This window comes from Megalops cyprinoides, chromosome 5, assembly GCF_013368585.1.
Source record: "Megalops cyprinoides isolate fMegCyp1 chromosome 5, fMegCyp1.pri, whole genome shotgun sequence".
Classification (NCBI taxonomy): Eukaryota; Metazoa; Chordata; class Actinopteri; order Elopiformes; family Megalopidae; genus Megalops; species Megalops cyprinoides.
Genome location: NC_050587.1, coordinates 30,076,653 through 30,096,530, shown reverse-complemented (window position 1 = coordinate 30,096,530; position 19,878 = coordinate 30,076,653). Strand labels below are relative to the sequence as shown.

The window sequence follows — 19,878 nt, the reverse complement described above, 5'->3', positions numbered from 1 at the left end:
GTCCTGAGAAATGAGCTTTATTATGGGGCAATACAGTACAAACTAATCTGACATAAGCTGGGGCCTGGCAAACACTGGAGTTATAGGGGAGGAGTTTTACTCCCCCTTTCTTCCACCGCCCTCTTTCGAACTCCGAATATCTCTACATCTAGAAACACACTGGGCTTCTGGCATGCAGACATGTCTGGTGTGGGGTGGGGTGTTAGAGATATGCTTCAGGCATGGCAGGGGTTGGGCCACCCAGTTCAAAATGTACCAAAGGTCAAAGATCTATCCATGAAAACCTGGTTTACAGGTTGAGCGGACTTGAAACATCACAAACTCCTCCGGTGTATACAGCTTGATAATTTACCGAGGCAACTCAAATACCTCCCAAAGGGTGAAACTGAGGCTGTACTCTGTCTGTGAACAGATCCCTTTATGTTACAGGGCCTGCCCCTTACCAGTATGCCACACTGCTGCCAAGACTTGGGGGCAGGCAGGGAGAGTTTGGGGACAGCTCTCCGGGCCTGAGCCGGGTAGGGTGGATTAGTTGGGGGCATCCGAGGCTCACCTGGATCATGTAGAGCTGTGCGATGCGGTACTCCTCCACACTCATCGGCATGGGGATGCGGTACTCCTTGATCAGCATGTTGAGCTGGAGGGTGGGGGGGTGGGGCTGGGGTAGGGGTAGGGGTGGGGGGAAGGGGGGTAAGGGGTGAGGGGTGGGGGGGAGGGGGTGGGGCGCTGTTGGCCGGAGCTCAGAGGGAATCCAGCCGGAGGGTTCTAGCCGAGATGCCTCAAGCTGCTGCCAGTGAGCTCATTGGTGAAACCTGCCAAATGAGACAAACACAAGACAGCTGATGAGTGGATGAAAAGTAAACTCCACCCCCCACCGTGCCCAGTGGTCACAGAGCATCGCCGCCATGTTACTGTGACCCTGCAGAAACCTGACAACAGCGCAAGAGTGCGGCTGCCAAAACTGCACTGAACTACAGATTTGAGTAGCACTCGAGCCCTGTAGTGACACTGCAGTTAGAGCAGTGCTCACTCCTTAAGTGCCCTACAGAAAATCAGTGCTATCCTATAGATTTAATGCTCTCTATCTCTGTCCTACAGCAGACAGAACAGGGCTCACTCTGGCAGAATGCTAGAGCTCAGAACTCTTTAGGAGAGAAAGTGACAGTCTCAAACAGCAGCCGTATCTCCAAAGCAGCAACTGTATCTCCTCACAACCACAGTACCTGTTCCTGAATGTCAAGGGGGAGAGCTCACAACCTTTTTTCTCCTTTTTGGGACAGCACACCCAAAGCATCCAGAGAAGAGTGCTTTTTCCTTGCTGTTAAATGGCAGACAGCTCCTGGTTCACCTCCTCAGGGGGAAACTCATAATCCCAGCTGCAGGAGCGGTCTGGCCGCATGTTCTCTGGTCCTCCCTTCTCCACACTCACAGTCCACCAAACTAGAGACGCGGCGCACGACCGAGACCTTTTATACAGCCCAGAGAGGGGAAGACGTGCACCTGCTGCAGCCGAGGGCCACCGGACACAATAACAACGGCTGCCTCACCGCTTCCCAGGTCATTAGCCGCATCACATGATGGGAGGGGGGGTAACGCTTAGCATAAGACGGATTATCCCGTAGGCCGTTACACAACCCTTTCTTAAGAGGTGGGGAGGAGAGCTCGGTCCGTGATGGGGGGTCCCGTCCCGTGTGTGAGCAGCGTGGCGCGGCTCGTGCGGTGGCGGGCCGGCAGCCCGTCGGCCCCCTCCGAAGAAGAAGAGGGGTCGACACAGGCTCATTGGCCATTTAGGCCTTTTATGTAATCACCTCCATTCCCAAGGTAATCTGCTCGCATTCCCCCGGCGTGACTCCCCGAAACAAAGGGGCACATTGAGGGGCGGGCCCCACGGCGAGCCCGTCTCGCACGGGTCCCGGTCCCGCACGGCCACAGTGACGCAAGACCACATAAGGGGCTGTTGTGCTGTGGGCCTCCACCAGCATCACAGCAGATTTCACACCGTTGTTCGCCGTTGAACGTACTAGCACTGAACTAGCACTGCTGATGGTGCTGCACCAGAGAACAATCAGGCTCTCTGTATTCAAAGCACAGTGAAAACATACAGTCATCTTTAACACAGCATTCCGTATACTATTATACAATTTTATAACATTATCCTTTTCATGAAATGTTTATCTGTTCTTCATGCAATGGAGATCTCTTGATGGGACAAGGCATTCAAAGCAGAATAAAAACAGGATCAGCCTTCCCTTTGGGAGCAGCTTCAAAATAAGAGTGGGCTCCAGAGGAGGAGTGAAGGAGTTTGGGGTGTAGCAGTGCAGGGACTGACACCTGGGACAGGACAATGCAACTCTGGGCTACAGAGGGGGCAGGGGTAGCTTCTGAGGGGTGACCTCTGTCCCCTTACAATACAGAAGCATGAGATCCTGGGACGAGGTAGAGGGGCAGTGGTCACACGACCAAGGTGGCCTGGTGCTGACTGCTGCTCCTCTGCGGATGCTATCATCGCGGTCTCTGAGGCTGAGGGCCCTGCTGTGCACATTCTTTCCAAAAATCCACCAAGAAAGTGCCAGAGGCTTCCCCCAAGCCCCAAAGGTCACTGGGGTATCTGGATATCTACAGAAAGGGCCTGGGGAGCTTTCAGGATCTGCAAATCTTCGAGCAGGGACTTTGAGAGAAAAAAGTGCCTTACCCAAAAACATCATCCCCCATCCCGCCCCACTTCTCCACGGCCCCACCTTAGTGCAGAGGTACCCCTCGTGCCGGCCTCCAGCTTCCTCCATGCTTTCGGCAGACACGGAGAGCCCGAGGGGGACTGAAAGCACGTCCGCCCCGCCGCTCTCCTCCGCAGAGTGTGATCTGCCCGATTAATGAACCGCTGGGAGTTGAAGGGCACACGCTCCCAGAATTTACTTCAGTTCCAGCTCCGCGCTCCTCCGGGAAACAGAGCCATCTCTGCTGCCTGTCTTCTGTGATTTCGTAAATTCTGACTCAGTTCATCGTCCTATAAGCCAATGTTTCTCTGCATATAGCCGGATGCTTATTTTTTGCTGATTGCTGAGTATTTTTGAATAGTAGGTGATCTACGGTACCTCAGTGAACTGCAATTAACAATAGGTTAACTAATTAGCCAATTATTAAGATAAGTGCCTTTCACTTGTCAGCTGCTGAGATACCTGTAGCTCTGTTTACCCTGCAACACACTTTTAATTTCAAATTTCTATTGACATAATACAACATAATACGATAAAATTACCTTTTGCAAAAGGTACCACAGGCGACTCTTAATTTGATGTTTGTGTCACATGCTTCACTGCCTGTCACCTCAGACTGTTTAGACACTTCAGATTTTCAGAGAAACCTGTGACATGATGGAGGCTTTCTGTGTAACTTTATCTTGACAGCTGTACACACAATCACCAACACTTCACATTTTCGACTGACTAAAGTGACCCACCCACAATTTTCTTAAGCTAAATTAGCAAACACTTCACTTGATAAAAGTCTCTAACTGTAGCAACCCGACACCTCTCTTACAGTGGAATATTCGGTTTAAAACATCAGACACCTGGCAACAGTAACTACAGTAATTGTTCTGAGTCCAAACTGCTCCAACAATGGGATGGACAGCATCTAGGAATGGTATTATAAACTCTCAAAAATGCAGGGCCAATCTTACAATTATCATTTTAACTTGTACTGTATATCTAATTGCAGCTTAATCTGAAAATTTCAGTGTAGTCAGTAAGCATCTAAAAATCCAGGAAAAATATTCCATTGGCTCCTCCAGGCACAAGCCAAACAAATGGCAGATTGAAGGCAGATTTATAACACCTGGAACATCAAAGCAGACAATCCCTGGGGTTTCTCATTGGACAGAACCACCACAGATGTCCTAATGTAATACTTCATCAGTGGAAAAGTCACCGTCATACACAGTAACCATTTGAACCGTATGATTTAGCTAAGCAGGAGAAAAAAATACTGTATCGGTTTCATTCACAAAATCCAATTACTAACAAAACTAGAGAAATCAAAGTGGATTAAAATTTGTTTGAAAGCAACATCCTAGCCTTTAAACTGACGGGGAGCAGAAATCCCCACCAACAGAAGTTCAGCATTACAAGCCGCATATCCCAAGAATTCGTGGCATATGGTCTAAAAATATGCGATATAATCAAGACCACACCATGAGGGAACGGCTCAACCACAACTCGCATAACAATGATGCGATGTGCCATATGGCAAATAATTTATGCTTACAGCATTAGAGCAGTCACTGCCACTTCCTCTGGTGTCATCAGTGTGCCAGACCCTCCTCCTGGCTTCAGCGCTGAAGTACTGGCCTACTGACCAATCCCCAGAGCTTGCGTTACTCCCACCCCAGCTCTCATTCCTGCCTCTCTGGCACAGAGCGAAGTCCGGACAATACGCATGTGCGGTTTAATGTGAGTGTCATCTGCTCCTTATGACCGCTCATCCAATTGAGCTCGTACCCTGTACATGCGGCATTAAACCGAAGCCCTAAATGATTTTTTTTCTCTTTTCTCTCCTTGTGTTCTATTTTTGAGAGAGAGGAAACTACAGATATCAGAATTCCATCCTACAACTGTGTGGCTGAGAGATTGGATATCAGGTGGCTCAGATGGTCATATGTTTCTCCGCACTCTGCATTCAGTTACGTGCGTATGATATCGAGCGCCGCGAGATGGTGATATCAGTAATGATCCCGCGCGGCTCGCCCACCTGTGCTTCGACAGCGGCGCCCGTGAAGGGGCTCACCCCGCTTTGTGCGGGCGCGCCGAGACCTGGAGCAACCGCATCACACACCTCATTGCCAAGGCAACAGATGCAGCTTTGCACTGATGAGCCAACGTTAGCGCCTCTCTGGCAGAAAAGAAAAAAACACAACAACAACAAATGCAGCCACGGAGATTTGAAATCGCAGGACATCTGCAGGATTGGACGCAAGGAGGTCAGCCAAAAGGCTTCAGGTAGCCTAGATAGACAGGAAGCAGGGAGGCTTTGAATGATTTCGATGGGGGTGGTGTGATGGGTGGTTTAACCTCCTCCACAACGCTGCTCCGGGGTACGGGTGTTTGCGAGCCAGAGAAAGAGCGCTTGGCATCACGCAACAGCCTCTGTGGGTCCCGTTGCCGCGTTAAGTGGGTCAACAAGCGGGCGAGCGCTTGCTCGGGGTCCAGAGAACACGGCTCCTCTGTCGCCGGGGCCTGGCCAAGCGGGATGTGTGAGCGAGGGAGCATCTGTGCACCTGGCAGCTGGATCGCTGTAAGCCTTTCTCCCCCAGCCGCCGATCCGCGCTGGATCATGGCGCGAAAAGCACGGCCCCTGCCAAAAGCCTCCGAGTCTGCATCGATACAGGTCCCTTCGCCCCACGTCCCGGCTGCGCTGGGCTCCTGAGACCGCCATGCCGCTCAGTTGCTGGGAGCTATCAGGCACCGCCGCGTGTGTGGGACATCCAGGCATTCCCCCTCGATCAACCCCTGTAGTTCCAGGCCCACGCTGCAGCTGCCTCACCGACTTCTCCAGATAAATGGGAGTTTAAGCAACACTAAATCCTCACCCTGTAAAGGTAGAAATTGCCTTGCGACGCAACAGGAATCAAAACAAGCCGGACAACTGTGCAGGGGGGAGGCAGTCGCATGGCAACAGGGAAGAGCACTGGGGCAGTCACCACTACCACTGACTATTATTATTCTACTATATTTAAAATCCAGAGTGTTTTTTTCCCATTGGAGTGGATGGTTTGTAACAGGGAGGTAAGTGTGGTCACCTAGTTTTAGATGGCAGGAGGTGTACAAAATGGAAGTATGTGTCCTAGCAGCAGGCTGCTGTGTGTGTGTGTGTGTGTGTGTGTGTGTGTGTGTGTGTGTGTATGTGGGAAATAGGAAAATAGTTTTGTGACAGCCCAGTGAATACTAGTACTGACTTTGAACCATAGCTGCCATGTTTCTGCTGTTATCACGAGGCCAGGATTGCTGGCCCTGGTTAGGTTCGTCGTACATTTCCACTGTGATATTTGTTGTTTTAATCTTATACCACTAGCCATACCAATAATCGTAGGCGTATCACTGAGGAAATGAAGCCTCTCTGTGATTATGATCTTGTGGTAACGTCTCTGCAACATTAAAAAAACAGCTCTCACTCGCTTTGCAGCTGTAATCTTTCGGTTGCAAGTCCAGGTCCGTAACCACTCCAGCAGGCTGTTATCTGTGAGATACACTGCAACCCCGCCTCCACCTCACCATCCCCCCCCGCTAAGGAATCATAGGTGTAGCGCCGTTAGCCGAATCCCGCAGGAGATCCGCGTGCCCTCCCCTCCCTGGTGGGGAATTAAGTGAACCAAGAGTTCGGGGCGTCTTTAAATCGGTCCCCCGTGAGACTTGCACAGCCAAACACACATACATCACAGAGAAGCAGCTCATTAAAACCCCCGGTAAATAAGCAGGGAGGATTCTGGGAGTGAGGCATTGTTAGTCTCTCCGTACCATGGCTTGGCTCAGACATCGCCGGTAGCTCCCCGCTCTCTCAGAAAGCAGCGTCTGCCCTTGAGAGGGAGCGGCACGACTCATCATTGCATCCTTTTATGGAGCCTCCCTGTTCGTGCCTGGCCCCGAACGTTGACCTCGGGGGATGACGTCCTAACGAGCGCACGCTGGCACGGAGCCACAGAGGTCCAAACGCACGGGGATCCCTGCAAAGCAGGCCAGCCGGCCCATGTGGGTGTCACTCTGATGTACAGAGGTAAAACTCCCCAGGAGGCTGCCAGGGAGTTTGTCATGGCTGCCACGATGGCAGTTGAGGTCATTGTAGCCACGATTCCAAAAGTGAAAGGTAGGCCAGATACTCAGAGAGTTCCCCTTAAAGTCTGACACAGTATATATATGGTCAGCGCGCTTCTGGTGGTTTCACAGAACTGAGTTAAGTGGAAAGGACTGTAATCTTACATCACCATGATCAACAGCCCATATGCCAACATGGGCGAGGACAGGATCGTAGAAGCGCGTGAAAATACAAAGAGCTTTGCGAGAGCGAACGGGAAACTGTTTCATGTGGCTTAGTTATGCACGCAACGCACATTATCAGACAGACGTTATCACACGCTCGCCTCTAATGTGCTTCCAGTGTAAGACACAGACCGAGCTTCTCTAGGGAGGTGCACTGATTACATTGGGTACACTGACTGAAAGGATTCCAGCAAGCAGCTCAGGCCTTGATTAATTTTGAAGTCTAGATAAAATGTCAAAATACATCTTCAGAGAACCATATGTTCCAAATCAAATTGCTTGAGGATGACTCTGCCAAGATTATGCAGTCTATTCTAAACAGTAACATGATCTCCATGGATGGATCTTGAAAACACAATCCTTCAGTAATAACAGGCGTGCCTATGTCTTCATAAGGGACCTTCCATGTATGGACAAGTTAGCGTTCCCAGCTTGAGTGTGTCCACTGTGGGCAGAGGGTGGCACATCCCATCCCAGCTAATATCAACCACCCTGTTCCTCCAAATGTGGGGCATCTATCCCGCCTCTCCAAGCACCCCTCCTTTCCCAGGGTGCTTTGAGAGACATGGCGAGGCGGCCCTCTGCACCCTTCGCGCTTTCTGAGTCCTTTCATCATGCCATCTCATTCTCCTTTCTTCTGAGACGAGCGCATTGCCTGCGGGCTCCTGAAAACCCTCGGGGACATTCTATTCACATTCACCTCTGAGGGAGGGAGGCCCGACGTACCTGACGCTCGCTGATTAGAAACGCTGCCGCTGCGAGAACTCCGCAACGGCGCAGTTTCTAAAATTACAGAAGCGACGTCACAGGCGGCAGGCTATCGAAACTGGACTCATTTCCTCACAGCCACAGAAGCCCCAGCTGGCCAATGCTCATGCAGCGGGCAGCGCCTGTCGTTAGAGGCCGGGGGCGATGGTGGAGCGGGTTGCTCCAGGCTGCTCCTTCGTTGGCCACGGGGGATTGCGAGAGGCGGCTCTCCTTCCGCAGGAGGCGAAAGGTGGGGCGGGGCACGCGGGCGGCAGGCGGGCCGGAGAGCGCAGCCCCAGGGCCCGGCGGCAGATAACGCTTTCTGTTCACGTCTCCCACTGCCCTTGCAGCAGTCTGCAAAGCAGGTAGGAGAAAGAGGGAGAGAGGGAGTAATAAAAGAGAGGGAGAGCAGAATAAAGAAAAAGAAGGAGAGAGGCCCAAGAGGAAGTAATAAAATAGAAGGAGAGCAGAAGAGAGAAAGAGAGATATAAGAGGAGCAAAAGCGAAGAAGGAAGATGTGAGGGGCGGGGCATGTGCCAGGGCTGGCCCCCCATGGGACAGAGTTCCAAATAAGAGCCAATCACAGCTGAAATGGCAAACCCTTGGGCCGTGCCACTCTCAGATCCACAGACACTGCTGAGGAACTGAAAGGGACTCGGTTCCTCTCATCACACTCATAAAGCAACCCTTACACACACACCTTAGGGTGCAGGCCAAGTTACTCATAGGTCAATTTACTAATGGAAAGAAAAAATATGTTGTAAGGGCTCCATCAGCAGAATTGCAATATGCTGTCACGAGCAGTGGACTGCCTGACAAAGTGGCAGGGAACAGCAGAGAGAAGCTGCGGACTCAAGATCCAGACCAATCTGCACCAACGCCACACCCAACCCCCCGAATTGTGAGCAAGCAGGAATCAGGGATGGTGCATCGGTAATGCTGGGCTCACTGCTCCCATAAACCGGGTGAACGGGGGGGGGGGGGGGGGACCGAGTGATGTCCTGCCAGTGGAAACAAACCACACACCGAGCCAGCTGGCCTCTGCCGAGCCTCCTCACCACTGGGAGACGCTTTACGCGTAATGGCGAGGGACATCCGGGCTTGAGCGGAGAGAGAGAGACACAGCGTGCTCTCTGTGATCTGAGAGCGAGTCGCCGCCAAGCCGTTTCTGTAGCGCGGCATCAGAGGCGTGGGGTTCTGTCATCGGGCTCCAAAGCAAACCGCAGCAGAGGGTACACACAGCAGCACGTCAGACCCGTTACACAGGACCAGACGGAGTCTTCCTGCTCCTCATCTTTCATTTCACTCCTGCAACAAATCTCCTACAAATGGGTGTGCATTTAGACAAAATGATTTCCATTCTTACCCAGAGCCAATTTAGACAAATTAACTGTCTGACACTCTCACCATATCTACAGCTGTATTGTATCCTGGTTTAGTACCTTGCAACCTTTAGTAGCTTTGGCACCATTAGCAGCCAGACCCAGACAGACCCTCGTCGTGACGTGAGTCCACTCTGAGTCCTGGCTCCCACTCACACTCTGCACTGCCTGTTACGCATTCCCTGCACAGACACAAGACCCCCCTGAAGCCTAAGCGAGCCCCAACAAAGCGTGGACAGTAGGAAGCACGCAGGAATGCAGACCCGTTCTGGAGACACTGCAGAGTGGCAGGCTGGCCCAGGCCTGACACCCCCCCCCCCCCCCCCCCCCGGAGCTGCTCACAGCAGTGTCTGCAGCTATTCACCGCAAGCTGCTGACGGCTACCTGTGGAGCTACGAACGAACACTCTCTCAGCCAGGGAGAATCCTGGGGGCTCATTCCTGCCTTGTTGTCAAGGAGCCTCTGCTCCTCGACACCCCTTCACACACTGCAGCTCGCCCCCGCTTTGATGTCACCCCTTTGGGGCAGATCGGGGCGCGTAACTGCGGAAAACTCCACTAACGTGATAATTTGATGGAGGGAGAGTGCAAGATCAGAGGACGGTTTATTGCCCCCATGGTATTAACATGCACCTTTTTCCCTCCAAGCATCATACCGCCCTGCTGCTCTCCCAAGCCATCCACAAGCATCAGTATTTCACATTTCGGTCAAGGCGGCAGGTTCCTGTTGCTGGATCAGCGTGAAGACTGCCTGCAAACCCACACAAACAAAAACACTGCCAGTATTTTCCCACCCCTGTATTTTCATGTTTGCCAACAACGTGGCCAGCGCTGGCCAAGAGTGTGACAACATCTTTGCCTCAGGGTACCCACCTCGCCACCTCTGTCCTAATCCCAGGTACACCGACTGCACATAAACACATGCAAATACATTTTAAAAAAAAACAATGAAAGGTGGGTGATTACCTTTTCGCTTGTGCACCTCTGCAGAGCTCTATTAGCCCACAGGTCCAGTCCATCTGGAGCGATGGACTGCATCCTCCACCCCCCCCAGGAACATGAGAGAGCAAGCTGCTCTGTCATATCCTTCCCGTCTGCAATTTTCTGTTGTTGTTGTGGTTAGTAGTCTGGTCAGGAGAACAGTTCAGCGTGGACACATCAGGACGAGAAAAAAAATAGATTCTTCCCCCCCTTTTCTCCCCAAACCCCTTTTTTTCTGCCTTCTTCTTCTTCTTCTTCTCCGTCTCCACCACCCCTGGAGCTGTGAAGTGCAGTTGCTATGGATACGCAAGAGGCTGCGCTGCAATTGGCTAATGGCAGTGTGACGTGGTGAGAGCGGGGACCGCCCATTGGATAATCGGAGAAAATGCGCTCGCTTGCTCTCCCCCTCTCTCTCTCTCTCTCTCTCTCTCCCTCTCTCATCCTCTCTCTCTCTTGCTTTCGTTCATTCTGTGCCTTTCCCCTGGCCTGATCCAAGTGCCTGGCCAGGGCCGGATGAATGCATGTGTTCGCATAAATAGCCTTCGAGATCTGTGGTCACAGCTGCCGGACACGGCATGGGGGAACATCCGACATTGCTCCACGCGTATGCGCTGGCAAACCGCTGTCACATCAACCAAAAAGCCAGCGGTTCCTTAGTCATGTCATCCAGTCACGGAAAACAGCTCCCATTTCCTTCAGCGTGAATTCTTAGCTCACATCAACACTACTCTCGGCATGCGCATGAATCAGGATATACTGACGTATGAAACGGTCATTGATAAAGAAGCATTCAAAGAATTATGCTATTTGGAGAGCAGCCACTGAGAGAGTTATGGGCGTTCTTCAGACTCCTTGCAGACTAGTGACTCACTGTGCCACTTGTCAGGAGAAGAAGGACCTAAAATAACTTTTTTTGCAACAAAAAATATATCATCGCATGACATTCTTAACACCTAAGGATACAGGAACTAGTTTTTGTTACGTGTTCCTTGTAATCCATGGTACTCTTATATGTTTATCAAATAGATCCTGCAAGTTACACTGAATGCCTCTGTCCCCGGCTGACATTGCATATCCTCCAATGCAAAAACAACACAGGAAAGGACCAGGCGAATGCCACCATATGACCTGCTGGGGAAGGCGTGCGGGCGTTAGGGCGGCACTCGGGCAGCACGCTGGTGACCCGATCACAGCAACACATTAAGAGGATCATGCCGACTGGCTCAAATCAAGGGCCACAAACATGTGCAAACCTCTAAGATACACCCTGCCATTTTACGCCCATGGCCTAAAAACAAGGCCTGAACACAGCTGAAATAACCCCAATCACTATGGGAGGGGCTTCCTCATTGGCTTTCAGCAATAACAGAGCATAATGACTTACTCAGCATCATCTTCCTTCAGACCTCCAGGTGAGTGCTGGAATTGCAGCACAAATATAAATGTAAATATAAATATAAATATACAGCCATTATTGCAAAATTATTTCTCCCAAAAATGAACACAAGAGTGGCTAAGTGGGTTAAGGATCTTGTTTTGAGTGCAGGCTGAACCCTGTGGCCTGGGTTCAACTGTGACTGGGAGCTGACGGCAGCAGAACAAATTGAAAAAGACTTGAATTGAATAACTGACTACTTCACTGTAAGCATTGTTCTTGGGTGCTCATGTTTATTGTTTTGCTTTTTTGTTTTTCTGAACAGCAAGCTGAATTGTGGCCATGTGTCCGAACGCCCCGAGCAATGCTGCATCACACCATGTGTTCTGCGTGGCTCCTGACAGCTGCATTTATTCTCGTGACAAAAGGTGCAGTGTTGACGCCTCCGCCCGAGGATCGTTTCATCAGTGACACACCCCACGACGCCCTCACGCGCACACACACCAGGCTGCCAAAACCACACCGGGCGCACGTGACACGGGACCTGCTGCCAACAGGTGAGGACAGGGAAGAGGAAGGAGACGGCTGAGGGAAAGTCTTCAGCCCCAGCCAGGGTTTCCCCTCTCTGAAGACGGCGGGGCGGTGCGTCACGCCGCAGTGAAAGGCCTCTCAGCGTTTCCCTGGCCGCGGCCGGCGGTTCACTCGTCTGCCAGGCCTTATCAGGTCATCAGCAGGTGTCGGTGACAGCATCACTGGCGAGCTTTTTAAACGAGCCCGCTGATTGAACTGATTTCCAAGTCCCCTGGGCTGGCCCAGGCCCTTGTATAACGTCTAGCCTCCGCTCTGGGTGGGGGTAGCCAGGGCAAAGGGGATCCCCAGGGTGCTTCGCTACCTGCTGTAGCTCAACTCTCCCCTCATGGAAGTGTCACAGAAGTGTCGAACACTTCCTGCTTCTCAGACCCCGTAACTCTTTACCTCCAAACCGCTCCACACCCCTCCACACTACTCTGCAACATCAGATACTTAGTACCTTCCAACAATGTGGCAAGACACTCTAGAAACTGTCTGAGAAGTCATGTATCATAAGCCATAAAACATTTATAAACATATAAACGTATAAATAAATAAACATACAAACTGATAATCACAAAATACCCTCTTGTGTCTCTTACGAACCTGTGAAAAACACACATTTGGTCTACAAATGTCTGGCATACCATCAGGTTTCACGACTGGACAGGGCTGTGAAAGAATGCCTTGAGGCCAGCATTCCTGCCCACTGGTTTCCTCTCACTGCGTGGGCACCCTGAGAACGCAAACACGGACGTAAAGATGACAGAGACGGAGTACTCACATTGCATTGCCAGCGGCCACGCCTTCCAGAATGTGCCCGGCGCCTGCAAGGGAACAGCACACAAATAAATGCACAGCGCACAAGCAAATAACGACTCAGAGCAGCACGTCACAGGTTACATTCGACACCAGAACACACAGGCACCGACAGGCACAAACAAAGCAGCACCTCCCGTGGGGGGCAAAATGGTCACCCCGCTACATTCAAATCCTCTTCATTTGAATTCTCGCATGAATTGATTCTGCCCTCTTCTGCTGCCACATCTTTAATGCTTTCTATGACAGCTGATTTCCCTACTGATGAGTAGGAGCGGATTTTGTAATGGAAAATTTCCAAAACACAGTGCCCCACACCCTGCTTTTGTAAGCCTTTGCATAGCATCCGGGATTGTGTTTGCTAACGTTGATGTATTCAGGTGTTCAGTATTAGTGTATAAAGTCGCCCATAGATATAGACTGTGTTTTTTAATTAATCACTGCAAACAGAAAATACTGACGAAGACCGCCATTAGTGCGTTAACAAAGAAACAGCACACTCCTCACATGATTTGCATGACTCTGAGGTATAAAATGATGAGCTGGTGCGGGTAAATGTAACCTGTGACACGTCAGCAGCTGCACAGTTTTCAAGCCCTCTGCCTGCGTGGAAATGGAAAGCGTGACGTCATGAGTGCTCTCCTCGAGCTCGGCTGTCTCCTCCGAGCCGGCTTTAACCTCTCTCCTTGTCGTTCCATTCAGCTTCAGCTATGACCTTTCGCTGCCTAGGCAGTGGGATGTTGACAATGAGCGGGGCACTGTTCAATGGCTGCAACCTTTCACTGGCCTTTTTCACTTCCTATTGAGCGGCTCCCTTTGCCCAGGGAACCACTAAGAGAGTGAGTCAGTCAGTCAGTGGGTGAGTGAGTCAGTGAGTCAGTGAGCAACTGAGGGACACCGCTGTTTCTAGGGCTGCTTCCTCAAGTCGCAGCCAAAAATAGGCAAACCTGAGTCACATTCGCGCGCTCCTGTTGGAAACCAAAAGGCTTGTCCGCCGAGTTCCATTGCCTACACCTTCAGAGTGCCGTGCTCTCCCAAAATCCTCAAGCCTCTATCACAAAATGCTGATGTTCTTATAAGAGCAGCAACCCCCCCCCCCCCCCCCCCCCTCACTCCCAAACACCCCCCACCTAGTCTGACTGACTGCTGGACAAACAGCAGCTAAATGTGAAAACAGCGACTCTTAGTCCCTGACCTGAACAGCAGCCACGCAACTGTGCCTTCTAGGATAAACCCTCGGCTCCTTCCCGAGGTGCTGCTTCCGTGCGGCCACGCCTCCGGGGCCCGGGACAGGCCTGGAGTACTCCCCATGTCTTCTCAACAGCCTTCGAAACCTAAATTCTGGAGTCCCACTCTCCCCGCCTCAGGAGAAACTGGGACTTCAGAATTCTGAAATCAGCAGCCGATATTGAATAGGACACGTATAAATGAGGTGGTGGGGGCGGGGGGGAGAAAACAAGCTTGTGACGTGCGGGTGATGAGGAAAGGCAGTTTATTTATAGAGCGGGAGGCTGACGGCAGCGCGCCTCTGTACTTGTTCGTTTTTAAATTATAGTAATAAATCAGCACACCCCCCCTCCTCACACACACACCCCACCCCCGGGGATTTGAGCTCAGATAATCGGCAGCCGTGTGCCTCTCCAAGTGCCACCGCTCAGTGCTGTTAAAGAGCTCCTTTCTGCACTCCAGAGTAAGGAACACCAAAGTGATGGCAGCGGCTTCCGTGATGAGGTAACAAAAGTGTGTCCGTCGCTTTGGCAATTGGGACAACGCAAAAAAGTGTCTGTCTGGGGACCCAGATCTCCTTTGCAACTTGCTTATGCAGCCTGATCAGCAAAAGAGCCAGTGGGGCGGTCATTTGGACAGAACAGGCAGAACCCCCACAGATGCTTAACACTGGGCCAGTCTGTGCCATAGCTGGAGCTCAAATGTCCATAGGCAGACACACTGAACATACCCACGGCAACTTGCAGGGAACGAGAACAAACCGGGGGGCTTGTTAGGACTCGGAAGCTGTGATGTGATGCCAGGAAACAACTGACTCATTTAAGACGCCTCTCTGTAACGCGCGCTCTTCTCCTGCTCGGCTAAAGCAGAGCAGAATCAGCCCTGTACAGGTGGAAGTGAGTCACACAGAGACAGAAACAAGCTTTCCTCAGAGCGAAGACAATGAGAGAGAGAGGGAGAGAGAGAGAGAGAGAGAGAGAGAGAGACCTTCTACTGGAGTCACTGCACGTGCCAGACAGCTATCTGTCACAGACAAATCAACCGGCGAGAGGAAAAGATGGTGGATACATCGTCCTCTTTAAATATGTAAAATCGTGCAAAAATATGCACTACCAGCAAATCGCCTTAATAAAACATGTTTTTAATCCAACCATGTGTGAAATGATGTGTCAAGAAAAACTTACAAATCCCCACCTAATTTTTTATAGTATCTTTTCAGGCCTTAAAACACAACATGATGATGATGGTGATGACGAAGACGACGAAGATGAATGGGATTTCACAGAGCCTTTCATTGGTCTCAAAGCGTGCTACAGTGGTGGGAGTGGGAGCGGAGAGGTTACTCACCTCAACCACCACCAATCTGTTGCACCTCTCTGGGTGACAACAGACTGTCTACGCAGCTGCTTTGAATGCTGTTACCAGTATGCATATTTTTCAAGTGAACAGATTTGCCACAAAATATTGATTCCAGCGCAAGCAAAAGCTCATCAGTATAAGTAATAGGACTGATGTAACCAAGTCGTAATAACTGTTATAAAAATGGATGGGTTCTTTAGACTTACAATGCAGTTTGTGCAGATAAACATAAGGTGAGCCTTGGATGTGTGGAAAAATACCAGGCTTGTTTTTTCTTCTGTGTGAAGCTCAAATTCCACACCTCTAAAAACATTTCTTGTGTCCTCTTGACAAGCTAGTGTATGTTCACAGGATGCTAAGCTGCCTATGCAGCCGATAACAATGCTGCTACAGCCAGCTCTGTGTTCCAAATGAACAGACTTTCCGCTCAGGGCGCACTCCAGACAAAATACTAATTCCAGCACAGTCTTGCGCTCTGTGTCTACATTTTCTCAGACTGAAAACAGCTGAGAATAAAACACATCAAGCTTGCGTGTTGCTGATTCAGTGGAACAGCAAAATTACGCTACATACACAGCCACGGGACCAGACCACGATCTGTGCAGAGGTGGTAAAAGCAGAAGAACAACTCTTGTAATGTGACACCACACCCAGCATTACACTACACATCTCCTTTTTACATGCAAATACAAGCCCACCCCTCCTTCTGCATACAAAAATTCCAAGCGTGACCCCGAAGGGTATTTTTTATGTAAATTCAGGATTACTGAAGTATCTACTGTTGGTGATTTGTTAGATATGAGATATGAGCTATTGAGGGGATGCAGGGGGATGTCTTTGAGAATGTGTGAAATGTTTGTCCATAGGAAGAAAAAACAAGAAGCCAAAATTGCCTTCTCTCCTTTTTGACACAGCACCTAGATGACTGTGACTGTTTTGCTCATCCCTCTGTCTCCAAACATTAGCTGCTGCCATTTCACTAAGGGAACCATCCACAGAGTCCTACCGATGTTAACGAACCTGTCCCCTCCCATAATTCCACAGATTCTGGCCCACGGCATTAGGTCTGACACTATCACATTAGTGTACCTCCCAGACACTATCGAAGGACACAGTTTACTTGAAAACGTTTACTTAAAAAAAGCCTATTTCCTCATGCCTTGAAGAAAAGCAACACTTACAGAACACCCCTATGAAACACGCCAACAGCATAGTCATTTGAGTGTGGCTCTGAGGTGTGTGATCAGCCCCTATGAGCTGCTGTGTAACGAGGACAAACAGGAAATTCTACTGCATATAGCAGAGTCTCATACTGAACTCACTTACTGTCAAAAAATCAAGATTACCCAACACTTATTTAACAGTTCAATTCCCAATCTCATGAGAAATGATAATAAATAAACATTTAGGTAGTGCCTCTGTCCTTTATCTCAAGGATTTCAAGTGCTTTACAGTGAAGTGGAGGTGTGACTTGACCTCAACCACGACCAATGTGTAAGGCCCACCTGGGAGGGGCATGGCAGCCATTTTGTGTCAGATCACTAAACACAGCTGAGGTAGAAGGGGATCAGGACTGGAGGAGAGGGATGGTAAAGAATGAAGTTCCAAATGGTAAATGGCATGACTGGAGCACTAGCTGTGGCTGCTGGTCTTTCTGTCTTCCACTGGAGAAAGAGTGATCTGGGAGAAACAGAGGGCCGGTGACCCTCTTGAGAAAGGGCAGCTTCTTCACTTTCATCATATCAAAGGTCACGCAGTGCTTCACAGCTGCTGACCCACTGACCTCTGAAAGGTATGTGGGCTGCCCTGTCTATAGCAGCATGCAGGAGTATGTCTGTCTGTGTGTAAGTACAGAGGGTGACTAATGAATACGCTCCCAGAGGGCACCGTGGTCATGGAAAAAAATCAGAGCACATGTTTTGATGTTTGGAAAAGGGTGACGGCTGATTTTCCTGAAAAACAATACCAAACTGACAAAATGCGATAACTCTGCCAACAGATTCTTATTAAATGACCTTTGTACTTTCTAGGATTATTGCTCCATTGAATTTCTGGGAAATTTGCCTCTGTAAACTGAGAAAGAGTGAAATGTTGATGTGAATGTTTGTGGTTAAAACAACTGACAATGACCGGGAGCCCACAGGGAGCGCTGGCTTCACTCCACTGGGGAGGAGTGTGGATATGTGAACCAGGCTTCCTTTGTTACACCACTCTCAGCAACCTGCAATTCACTGGGTACCTGCAAGTTGCTCAGATGACGTCAGAGAGGTCGATGAAGTAGCCTACAATGAGCGCCCACTTCACTGTGGTGCACCATGGAACTTGTAGTATAAAAAACAGCCACCTTCGTGTGTGGATGTATCTAAAAACAGGGTTGCATAAAGGGGAAAAAGCATAAAAATGTGAATGTCTGCAGACAAAACAAAAGTCAACACAGAACTATGGGTTTGTGTTTACCTTTCATATACTGTAATGCCTGTGAGGGATGGCAAGAAAAACTGCTAGTATTGACTTTATTCTTATAATGTGTTTCTTTTTTTTGCAAATATTTTTGAACCGAGTAAGGTGGCAGAAAGCTGCAGCAAGTGATGATGTCCAAGAATGATGGGCATGTGGTAGTGTGCTTGAAACAGCATTACCAACTTGCCACCGTAACTCTGCTCATGTGCCATGGGGTGATGCTGCGTAAAGTAAAAAAAAAAAACAGCATCTGGAGAGAAATCAGCCCCCATGCCAAACATCACGGGCTCAGCTAGGCTCCACAGCCCAGCAGCAGCTCAGCAACACACAGGGGCTTTCTGAGGCATAAAACAGAGTTTATTACTAAAACCTCTCATAGCAAGAAAGCTTAGGCTTTTGGACTTTTTAGTTATAAAGGCCTCGGGGCATTGCTGAAACCTAAGGAGGGCAGCACATTTTCTTGGTTGCCACCTCATTGAGCTGGAGTTGGTGAGGCAGCACCACACTCGTTCTCATTCCATTCCACAATTTTTGCTAATGGTACATTCTATTTGAAACCCGGGACACGGGTTGGCCGCAGCAGATCAGGAAGCTTTGTTTCTGTGGGTGATGCTACCGCAGCTAGGGGTGTGTGTGTGTGTTCCGTGCAGCACTGGCCAACCAAGAGAGGAACAGGGTCCTCAGGGCCACAAACCATCTCCCAGTCAACCATAAAAGGCCATTTTCAAGACTCTCACTTCTCTGTTTTTTTTGAGAGCACTGTGTGGGAAGCCATGGCATTAACGCTGAGAATGAAAACACTTAAAGGAACAGAGGTGGATCCGTGGTCCCCAGTGTCTGGATCCTGTAGAGCGGTCACAGCGATGGCTCGTAGGTCCTGTTTCTGGTAGTGCATCCTTTCCTGCAGCTCACCCTGATGGCTCTGCCGTTCTGAAATGACAGCCACTTACGGGGGTGTGTTGCATCCCCCGATGGCAGAAACGCAGCTGCGTCCCTGGGCGGGCTACGAGTTCCCCTCCGAAAGGTTAATCCACTCAGCCACACCACGGCCTCCACACCCAGCGGTAATCCTCTGCAAGCGAAATACACCAAAATCACCCCACCCTTTCTTGTCATCAACATCAACACGGGTGGAGGGACATCGATTCACTGTGCTTCCTAGCGGGTAACCACGGCCAGCCAGTCACAGTACAGCTGGCTGAGAGAGCTTCCCCACGTGATGCTTCTGCTAGAGCACACTGTGCTTTATTCAGAGGAAGAACCAGTTCCAGCTCCCTGTCGGCGTCTCACCTCTCACAGCTGCAGAGAATGAAAGAGTCTGGGAACTGCACTGCCTGGTGCTGGAGGTGCAGGTAATAAAACATCTTTCAGTGACATGAGCACTACTAGCCCGAACAGAGCCCCTCCGCTCGCAAATACCTTCATACATACCAACGGATGCATTCCTTTCATTTTTACCTCATCCAGTCCCAAGTACTCCGATGACGGCACAAGAGGTCGTCAGTTAGGATATAGTTATAGTTGTAGTATAGGGAAAGACATGACTGTGTGGGGTGACAGTCCAGCCTCCTAATGCAGTGGACTGAAATACTCTGCAAATTGCCCCAGGAAATGAATCCCAGAAGCACAGCAGCAGTTTGCAAATGACGCACCTTGAATACCTATGAGGCTTTCTGGAGCCCCCGTGGGCAAAAGCACAAGAGATATGTCAATGTAATTGGACTGGGAAAAGCAGCCTTTACACTTCTTGAACACTGCTGAATGCAGACAATCTTGTTCGCAGGCCTGAAGTTTGATCAAGCAGGGGACTTGTGTATAGTTTGATATGGAGTGTACAGTAGGGCTCCTCATCCCTGCCCTGAATGCATGGTCCATCTGTGTTTGTCCAGACACAAGCTCATCCTGATTCATTAAATTGAAAAATCTAATTC

At 50.1% G+C, this 19,878-nt stretch overlaps 1 protein-coding gene and 1 long non-coding RNA gene across 6 annotated transcripts in view; both read right to left on the bottom strand.

Moving 5' to 3' along the window:
• LOC118777348 (membrane-associated phosphatidylinositol transfer protein 2-like) overlaps positions 1-633 on the bottom strand; it is a 46,895-nt gene extending 46,262 nt beyond the window's left edge. For all 5 annotated transcript variants that reach the window (XM_036528163.1, XM_036528165.1, XM_036528164.1 and 2 more), the window contains exon 1: positions 554-633. In XM_036528163.1, the coding sequence (XP_036384056.1) occupies positions 554-631 (78 nt within the window). In that variant the 5' untranslated portion in view covers positions 632-633. The remainder of the gene's footprint in view (positions 1-553) is intronic.
• A 74-nt stretch (positions 634-707) lies between these two features.
• The window catches only part of LOC118778346, a 37,048-nt gene continuing 17,877 nt past the window's right edge, over positions 708-19,878 (bottom strand). Inside the window, exons 2-3 of the long non-coding RNA XR_005004984.1 lie at positions 12,867-12,909; positions 708-812 (exon numbers count right to left, since the gene is read on the bottom strand). This is a non-coding gene — a long non-coding RNA (uncharacterized LOC118778346). The remainder of the gene's footprint in view (positions 813-12,866; positions 12,910-19,878) is intronic.